The following is a 9953-nucleotide window of genomic DNA, read 5'->3' on the forward strand; positions in this document are numbered from 1 at the left end:
GAGGATTCAAGTAGCAAGCATCAACCGTCAAGCTAATGACGTTAAAGAAGCGCTTGTTGGGAGCCAACACAACCGTCGGTAACCTTCTTGTTTGTCTTTAATTTTGTTTTATTTTGTTTTCAATTTTGTTTATTTTATTTGAATAAGTTTCTGAATCACTTATTTGATTTACTAGCTAATCATGATTATTCATAATTCCATCACCACTGTCTTTTATTATTGCTTGAGGACAAGCAACTACTCTGAGTTTGATGTTGGAGACGATGCTCTACGTAGCCTAGAAGATGATGAAAAGGGAGGTAACTCTATCTTTGAGCTTTTATTTCTTATATCTTGCATCTGTTTTGATAATTGTAACACCCTAACTACCAAAGCTCACGCTTCTAGCTACGCGACTCTGATAGCTCGGACATTACAACGACTTTTATACTATTTAATTCTAAAATATGAGCCTGTTTAAAACTTTAAACCGCAATACCGATTCAAAAATACTTTCGTTCGATAATGTACATCCATAGATACCATACAACTTACAAAAAAACTCATAAAGAGTACGTCCATATATATATATATATATATATATATATATATATAGTAAAGTATCATTTTTGTCCCCAACGTTTGGGGTAAATCCCAAAGTTGTCCCTAACGTTTCAATCGTCCTATTTAAGTCCCTAACGTTTCAAAATTGACTCAATGTTGTCCTGCCGTTAGGGATACATTAACAGAATTGACGGCGGGACAAAATTGAGACGATTTTAAAATATTAGGAACTTAAATAGAACAAAAACGTTAGGGACAAAAACGATATATAAAAATAAATTTTAATTTAATTTTATCTTTTAATAATATTAATTTTTTACTGTACATAGTATTCAATTATTTTTTAATTACATCTAAATAAATTACACTTAATCACATTATTTTCATTTTATGCACACCCATCTCATACAAAAGTGCTACTTGGAGGTTTTCTAGGCCATCAACACTTCTTGATTTTTCAGAGACTTTATCAAGAAATATCGCAGCTTCAAATTGATGCCGGAACTTGTTAAACAACTCTCCAACAAATGTGGTCTTGTTACCATCTCCATAAATGACCAACATGCAAATGGTATTATGAGATTTGATATTCCAAAGTGATTCCACCGCTTCAAAGTGAGAATCAAAACCAATTGGATGCTTAATATATAGTGGTTCAGGAGGAAGCTTTGCCGAGACCTCTTCAACAATACTCTTGATAATCTCACTTTCATAGCTGCAAGAAATATCTCTTCAAGATGTACTCATTTTATATAAAGAACTATATACATACACCAACAATAAATGAAACAAAGTTGCTATAATTGCTCAAAACCTTGTAATGAAGCTGTGAAAATAGAAGCGGTGAGTTTTAGGAAGTGCCTGTCACAATGAAGCACAGTATTAGCCTGTCCTCTCTGGCAGAGGTTGCTGCTTTGTTTGTGGGTCTTCTTTAAAATTTCATTTTGACCCTATCTAATGTTAAATATGATGTTGTAATCTTTCAAGTGAGATGAATTTCATTTCTTTCCCTTTTTTGTGTTGATGGGCCCATTCATTCCATGCATTGCTTTTGAAGCTGAGAACAAACAAACCAAAAAGACAAAGATGATAAAAGGTCCACACAACTAATTAAGTGATGGGGCAAAACATTGCTTGAATGCTGGTTAAATTATAAATAAAACAAACATTGAGACTTAGACTAAAAAACCCACACCCATAAAAGGATGAATACCATCGTTCGTTGGATCCGAGTCAATCATCGCCGCTGCTCCCTGCTCTTCGGAGAGATATAGATGGTTGTTCCGGCCTCGCTTGGCTTGCACCGCCGCCGCCGCTCACTCGGCTTGCACTCCTATTCGCTGCGCTGTGTTGCGCGTCTTCGATTCCTGCAACTTCGGAGGAAAACACGTCTGTCATCGCTAGCACGGAGGAAGGCCATGGTTTTGTTGATGAATCGAAAACCTCTACCCAGTAGCCAAACTTCATGCTCGGAGATCTACCTCGCTACCAGAGGAGCACGGCAAACCAGAGCGGGGAGCTAGTACAATCAATTTTTTGGTATACAACAACGGCAAAGTTCATTCACAAAAATTTTCCTTCAAAAAATAACAGGCCCACGACATATTTAGATCTACAAGCCTAGATATTAATCACCAAAAAAATGTCCAGATAATAAGACTTTTCATTTTGTGAAATAATGATTTGAAAAAAAAACTGTAAATTAATCATTCAATTACAAACATAAGTAAATTATAATTAGATTAATAGTCATAATTAAATTGTTAAAATTAAAATTTATTTTTTTATATTCATTTAAATAAAAAATCCTCATAAAAGATACATACAAGTAATTAAATAATATGAAATCACTAAAATAGAATGTAAAAATATTTTTATCCGTCCAAATTAATATATTATATTAGGTGTTATAGGCTTATAGCTTTATTCTAAAATGCATATTTCTTTAGTTATTCATTAAAAATTTGAAAAAAATATGTTTGTAGATGGATATTAGTTATTTAGTTTTACTTTATGATTATGATATTATGATTCTGCTAATAATTTTTTTTTTGTGAAAGTCATTCTAACTTAACAAGACGATTTAAAATTTCACACTTGATAATCCTTTATAATAATAATAGAAATGCATCTTATTTTTATTTTCAATTTTGAGGGCCTGAAATAATAGTTGTTTTTTTTTTTGTCTAGAACCATTGTTTATAATGGTTGGTCTTTTTTTAAGTAACAATAACGATGTGGTCCTTATTTTCTGAAGCTTACATCAAAAGCCCAAATTTCATTCCTCCAAAAACCTATCCCATGAAAAACAAATTTTAGCATATATAATTTGGGTAATTATGAATTATTCCCCAAACGCAGACTCTCCTTTGACGATGAATACGTCACTTATTCACAGGTGTGAATAAAGCGATCCATGCGTTACACTCTCCACGTGACAGCAAACCCAAAAGGACGAGGCTAATGCTGCACCTCATTAGTCAAGGCTCAGGCTAAAACTCACCAATAGAAGCTAACGATATAACATTGAGGTGACTTCATGAACTAAAGGGGGTCTTTTTTTTATATGGATTAAAGCCTGGTGATATTCAACGTAATGGATGCATGGAGAAAATTTTCCCTGCTATGATGACAGGTGTAAAACGTAAGATGCGTTTTACTTTTGGTCTGTTTTGGTTTTTTTTGTTGTGCAGGAAAGGAAAGAAACGTGGCCTGCGTTTTGGTTGGTGCAGGATTTTCAAAATTTTTTTAAACTGGTTTTAATCCAAATGTGGCCTGCGTTTTGTGTTGGGCCAAATTAATTTTTTTTATGTAAGCTGAGGGCCAGCTCTTTTTTTTGGAAAACGCAAAACGTAAGCAGCGTTTTTTCGCTTTGTCAGATTGCTTTTTGAAAAACGCAGGTCGCGTCTGTTGAAAAAAAATTTTTTCTTGAAGAGACCTGCCTATAAATACGAAGCACTCCTCAGCGCAACGGCCTCACTCCCATTCTACTCATCATTCTTCTCTTTCAAATACATATGTTGTAGTTGTTAGTTTTTTTTTTTTGCAGTTAGCTGTGTCAAAAAAATCGGAGTACGTGAGGTTGAAGTTATGGAAAATATTGCAAATTTGCGAGTATATTATAACGGTGAAGTTATACCAAACACACATGAATGAGTGACTTTTGTTTGTGAATGTCCGTTATCATTTGCTGTTCCATGTACCATGAGCTTTGTCGATTTGCAAAATGGGCTTTGTAATAACATTCAAAGCCACATTTTGAAAAGGGTGAGCAACCTTTTATACAGAAGTCCTGTGCAAGTATTTGGTGGGCTAGTACAGTTTCAATTAATGCCCATTACTGACGATGCCAGTATGCAGCAGATGTTCTGTATTTATCAACAAACCCGATTTCACGTGCCGATGATAGAGTTGTACGTTGAGTTTGAGCAGCAGTCAGGGTCGGGCGCGGTCGGCGAGGAGATCAATGTTGATGAGCTTGGTGATATAGATTGGGAAGAAGAAAATAATGACAGTGAAGAGGAGTTCGAAGCTAACTATGAAGTCAATGACGAGAACGATGACGGAGACTTGGCAGGCAATCCGGAGGTGCCAAATGAAGCGAATACGATTATAAGCCAGCACCCGTTTGGTGTTCCGTCTTTTATGAGGACTCTAGATCTGGAAGCCATGCATGACCCAGAATTTCCTGAGTATGCGAATACGGGTATGTTATGATTATTAACTCAAGTTTCCTATAGTGTTTATTTTATATGCCTCGTTTGACTGATGGTGGTGCGCATGTCGTAGGTGAAGGCAACGCTGCGGCGGAAGATGGCGAGTTTAGTGTTGGCATGGAATTTGGATCGAGAGAGTCGGTGATATCTGCAATCAAAAGCTACACTATCTCTAGAGGGGTTGATTACACTGTGTATGAGTCTGAGCCGCAAACATTCTATGCGAAATGCAAGGGGTATGGTGCAGGGTGCGATTGGCTAATCCGGGCTAGCTTGATTCAAAAGAAAGCTTGTTGGGAGATCAGGAGATACAATGGCAAGCACACGTGCACCGTGGGAACGATATCACAAGATCATGCCAAGTTGGACTCGGACACAATTGCAGATGTCATTAGGCCGTTGGTCGAATCAGACCCCTCGATAAAGGTGAAGTCTGTAATTGCAGAAGTTCAATCCAGGTTCAACTACAATGTCAGTTACCGCAAGGCTTGGTTGGCAAAGCAGAAAGCCGTTGCCAAGGTTTTCGGTGATTGGAAAGTTTTTTACCAGACCCTGCCAGTATGGTTGAAAGCAATGACGGTAAAAATGCCAAGGTCTCGTGTTCAAATCAAAACGCTCCCCGTTTACCGTGAGACTGAGGAGGTTCAAGGTGTAAGAGTTCTGCATCGCATTTTTTGGAGCTTCTATCCATGTATTGTAGCATTTAGACACTGCAAGCCACTGGTGCAAGTTGATGGCACGCACCTGTATGGAAAATATAAAGGTGCACTTCTGGTAGCGGTTGCATAAGACGGGAATCAAAACATTGTGCCTATTGCTTTTGCCATAGTCGAGGGTGAGACGGCAGACACATGGGAGTTTTTCCTAACAAATTTGTGGAGATATGTTGTCACCATTGATGGGGTGGGCATTATTTCTGATTGCCATACCTCCATCGACGCTGCAATAGCTCACAGTAACGGTGCATGGTCACCACCAAGGGCGTGGCACATGTACTGCATCAGGCACATCGGCTCCAACTTCTTAAGGAGGTTCAAGACTCCATATTTGCATAAACTCGTGGTGAACACAGGTATATCAACTCGCTATTATGGTTCTATTCAGAGTAAATTTGTGACATCTGCTTACGACTAAATGGTTTGTTCAACAGGCTATTCTAGAACGGAGCAGGAGTACAACAAAAACTACCAAATGCTTAAAGAGCGGGGTGAGGCATATACTCAATGGTGCGATGAGATCGATGTTGAGAGATGGGTGTTGGCATTCGATGGTGGTCATCGTTGGGGACATATGACGACAAACTTGGTAGAGTGCATAAATTCTGTCCTGAAGGGGGCACGCAACCTTCCTGTGACTGCCTTGGTCCGGTCAACTTTCTATCGGCTGAATGAGTTGTTCACTCGGAAGAGTACCGAGGCTCATGAGCGTCTCCGCAACGGATTTACGTATTCAGAGTTCGCAACAAAGAGAGTTGAAGAAAGCTTCCGACGTGCAGGAAACGTTGTGGTCAACCGGTTTGACAGGCGCAATGAGATGTTTGAGGTTCGCGAAATGCAAGATGGTACCATTTACATGGTCAACCTTGCGCAACGACACTGCGACTGTGGCCATTTCCAGGTCGAGCGACTTCCATGTCGCCACGTGCTTGCATGTTGCGCCAATCAGCGTCTCGATTGGCAAGTGTATGTAAACGATGTGTACAAGATGTCTGAAATTTGCAAGGTTTACAGAGGCGAGTTTGTTCTGATGGGTGACCCATCTACATGGGATAGATACGAAGGAGCGAAGGTGATCGCCAACTGGACATTGAGGCGCGCGACGAAAGGAAGACCGAGGTCCACCCGCTACTTGAATGAGATGGATTCACGTGAGATGCGTGGTCCTCGCCGGTGCATTATATGTGGACGCGAGGGACATAGCCACAGCCGATGTCCTCAGTGCGCAGGTCCAAGCTGGTGCTCATATGCCGGCACCTAATTAACAAGTAAATACAATTAATACTAATTACTGATAGCTATTTATAAACCTAATAACCATAATACTAGGAATTAAAAACAATACACGTTCCTGTTGCTCATGAGGCGGGACTCCCTGGTGAGGGCCAGCTGGTTCTTCCTGTTGCTGCTGTGGTTCATCGGCGCCAAACTCTCCGCCTGGAACTTTATCTGACAGCCGCAGGTGAATCCCATACTGCTGCGTGTACCAGTCGTAGTACACTGGGAGAGGATGGAAGTCAATAATCTCCTCGCCTAGCTGCAATGTGTTATAGCGGTCAAATGTCCATCTGTTAACCCATTGACTGTAAATCTGTCCCCAGTCATGGTTCTGTGCTCCTGTCAGCCGCTTGCAGTAATCACGACCAAGGTTGAACGCGGGGCCTGGTGGTAGCTGCTGCATCCCGAACTGTCGTCTAACCCGATCTGTCGCGTGCCATTCTATGCACTCGAATGACACTAAAGGCGACTGAGTGGAGCACATGAACATATGGGGTTCGAGGCCATCCGGAATCCCCACTCCCATATATGGCCGCCATATAAACTGCATAATAGTTACCAAGAGGTCGATTAGAAAAACTATTCTTCTGAATAAAAACATTGGACATTAATGGTACAACTTACGTCGTCAATTCCCATGTCGTTGAGACCTCGCCTAAAATGCGTAGTGGGCCGCCGTATATATCTCATATGTCGGCGCCAATGACTCCACCTAACGAAAACATAATAACATTATTAATAAGAAGAACAAAATAATAATAATAATAATAATAATAATAATATGAATAAGCTTAATAATAATAATAACAATAACAACAACGCTAAAAGCCAATACCGTCGCGCTAGTGGAACATCAATATTGCCGAGTTGATCGCGGGGTATAGGTGCCAGGAACGGCATACGCTCCCACGCCCAAACAAAAAGCAGTATCAGTGGGCCATCCATTTCCTTGCAGTTGTATCGTGAGGCACGACACAACGATCTGTATAGGTGTGCCAGACTGGCTGCTCCCCAACTATACCCTGAAATCCGGTAAAAATCCCTAAGTAGCGGTAGAAACTTCGAGTTCAGTGAAACGGTCGACTTATCCGGAAACACAATTGTACCGAGCATGCAGAAAATGTGCGCTCGGACGTACCGCTCGAGAGACTCCTGAGTATCACACGGCTCGGTGTCTCTGCACCGCTGGACCCAAGCAATATTAACCTTTCCCAACACGTGATCGTCCGGACCGGGCTCCCGACCAAAACACGCAATGCAGTTCTCCACCAAAAACTGGTGGCTGCTATCTGATCTACCCGTAACAGTATCCCCATTAATCGGGAGACCAAGAATATAGCTCACATCTTCCAGTGTTACCGTCACTTCACCGACCGGAAGATGAAACGTGTGAGTCTCCGGCCTCCAGCGTTCCACCAAAGCACTCAGTAGTGCAGAATGACCTCTCATTTCGCCCACTCGCGAAATGTGTTGAAACCAGTCAATGCCAATGTCGCTGCAACTACCTCATTCAACGTATCTGGCGGATCCAGTTTTCTGGGCAACAAATTTCTGATAGCCTGAAAAAAAAATGATAATTATTAAATTCTAAATAATACCGGTTAAAACATAATAATAATAATAAATTGTTAAAAAATACGAATATTTATCTATTATTTATTAAACAGTATTATTAATTATTAAAAATTAATAATAACTTATTCTCACTATCATAACTAGTATTATAAAATAATCATAATAACACTCTAATTATAATAATAGTTATCCAAATATAACAATAATAACAATAATAATAACCATTTATTATAATAACTATAACCTACAAGATTTGTTATTATTAACATACAGTATTAATTATTATTACAAAATATTACTGAAAAAAATCATTTATTATAATATCTGTAATAATAAATTTTTTTCCAACGTAAACATTATTAACAAAACCGTTTACTGTTGATGACAGTATTATTATTATTATTACTATCATAAAAAATAATAGTAAATCACTAAAAAATAATAATTTATTACACATTATTCTTATTAAATATTATTAATAAATTATTTTCATTAACAGATCCACTATAATAATAATAATAACAGTATTAAAAAAATTTAAAACGCAACGCAAAATTACTAATAACAAAATATTAATTATAATAATATTAATAACCTCAATACTACTAATTACAACACAAATAAAAAAAATTCAAATAAATTTATATATTTATTGTTAAATATTAAAAAAATTTACTTACGAATTGGGGATGATCCAAATACTCAATAATATGATCTTCTAGTTTGGTATAATCGCAACCATTTTTTTCCTTATACCATGTAGCTCTTCTTCACCGAGCTCTTTCACAGCTCCTACACTCACTCTCCCTTAAAATGTATCTTTAGTAACTATTTTGCTTCAGTAACTATGCTTCTACTTCAATCTGCGTTTCTCACTTATAAGGACCCAACTGAACCCCCTCCCAAAACAGGTAGTACGCATGCATGTATGGAGCCTGCAAAACGCATCCAGCGTTTTGCTCTGGTCACTGACAAACGCATTCTGCGTTTTGCTCAGTTCGAAGTTGGTCAAGCTTTGGTCCTGTCGGCATGCAGGACATGTTTCAATTTCTTGTTCCATTTCTCCGCCAATCGCAGCCTGCGTTTTGTTTTCTGTTTCTTGTTCCTGCAAAACGTTATCTGCGTTTTGTAGGTCTCTGATCTTCACAGGTCCACATTTATAGACATCACACCATGCATCCATTTATCTGCGCTTTACCATTGTGTTATCCATTTAGAGATTAATTTCTGAACTAAAGGTTACTCACCGATTCACTTTACAATGCTTTCCGCTTAGATTGCTAACTTCATACAAAGCCAACCTCCATGCTTGTACCTTGTGCGAGTCTTTGCCATATCTGCTTTCATGCTTCTTCATGTCTTGGTCATATTGATTCTTCTGATGCCTTATATCTGATGGATCCACATGGTAAAAAATTGGGAAAACTGGTTGTTTTGTTCCCTTGTTAGAGCACTCCATGATTTGGACAAGTTCATCCAAGCACCATGCTGAAGAGGCGTAGTTCTGACACACCACAGCAATGGACATCCTGGATCTTTTAATGGCTTCAAGAAGAGTATCTCTGATTCTATCAACAACTCTAAGATTCTCATCATCTCTAAAGGTAGTGATTCCTTTATTGGTCAAAGCGGTGTAGAGATTATCCTTGAATCCACATCTTGTGGAGCCTCTAAAGCTCAGAAAAACATCGTATATGAATTGTGAGGAGCAGGATTCTGCATCATGATCCGTCATGATAATATGATAATGGTCCTTGCAGAGTTTCACATCTGTGAGAATTAAAATGCTTAACTACAAGCAATTAGGTATAAAGTGAATAAACCAAGTAAAGCATCAACTATAGTTTTGATTTTTCTTCATACATTGACTTGGTGAGTCAAGCAGGTAAAGTATTGCTAGTTGTAAGTCATTAATAAATAATAAATAATAAGTCGACCAAATTAAAAACATGTTCGATAATTATGCAGCTACTTTCCACCAAGTTGCTTTGTGAGAAACTGACTTGACTTCCCTGCCCTTCCTATCTATCTGGCACGCAATTTGATGCTCCAAAGTTAGTTTGGAATTTTAGTACTCTTTAATTGAAAGTAAGAGAAAATTTGTATGGAATTTTAGTAGGTGGAT

General features: G+C 38.5%; 2 protein-coding genes across 2 annotated transcripts; both read right to left on the bottom strand.

The window, feature by feature from the left end:
- Positions 1-822: 822 nt before the first annotated feature.
- LOC112767044 (toll/interleukin-1 receptor-like protein) lies at positions 823-9696 on the bottom strand. Its single transcript, XM_025812933.3, has 2 exons — positions 9076-9696; positions 823-1258 (listed from the first exon to the last, which is right to left on the bottom strand). Exons 1-2 carry the CDS (start codon positions 9561-9563, stop codon positions 916-918), a joined length of 831 nt encoding a protein of 276 aa, XP_025668718.1. The 5' UTR covers positions 9564-9696; the 3' UTR covers positions 823-915.
- On the bottom strand, positions 5338-9077 carry LOC112767045 (serine/threonine-protein phosphatase 7 long form homolog). The gene is made up of 4 exons (XM_025812934.3): positions 8509-9077; positions 7089-7812; positions 6878-6965; positions 5338-6797 (listed from the first exon to the last, which is right to left on the bottom strand). Exons 2-4 carry the CDS (start codon positions 7700-7702, stop codon positions 6264-6266), a joined length of 1236 nt encoding a protein of 411 aa, XP_025668719.2. The 5' UTR covers positions 7703-7812; positions 8509-9077; the 3' UTR covers positions 5338-6263.
- Positions 9697-9953: the final 257 nt, after the last annotated feature.

Source organism: Arachis hypogaea, chromosome 17 (genome assembly GCF_003086295.3).
Source record: "Arachis hypogaea cultivar Tifrunner chromosome 17, arahy.Tifrunner.gnm2.J5K5, whole genome shotgun sequence".
Classification (NCBI taxonomy): domain Eukaryota; kingdom Viridiplantae; phylum Streptophyta; class Magnoliopsida; order Fabales; family Fabaceae; genus Arachis; species Arachis hypogaea.

Excerpts from the sequence above, each read along its gene's own strand:
- LOC112767045 (XM_025812934.3), bottom strand. The coding sequence starts at position 7,702 with ATGAGAGGTCATTCTGCACTACTGAGTGCTTTGGTGGAACGCTGGAGG. Across the intron at positions 6,966-7,088 it reads GATGTTCCACTAGCGCGACG|GTGGAGTCATTGGCGCCGAC; the intron begins GTATTGGCTTTT and ends TGTTTTCGTTAG. Across the intron at positions 6,798-6,877 it reads ACGACATGGGAATTGACGAC|TTTATATGGCGGCCATATAT; the intron begins GTAAGTTGTACC and ends ACTATTATGCAG.
- LOC112767044 (XM_025812933.3), bottom strand. The coding sequence starts at position 9,563 with ATGACGGATCATGATGCAGAATCCTGCTCCTCACAATTCATATACGAT. Across the intron at positions 1,259-9,075 it reads AAGCATTGTAAAGTGAATCG|CTATGAAAGTGAGATTATCA; the intron begins GTGAGTAACCTT and ends TATTTCTTGCAG.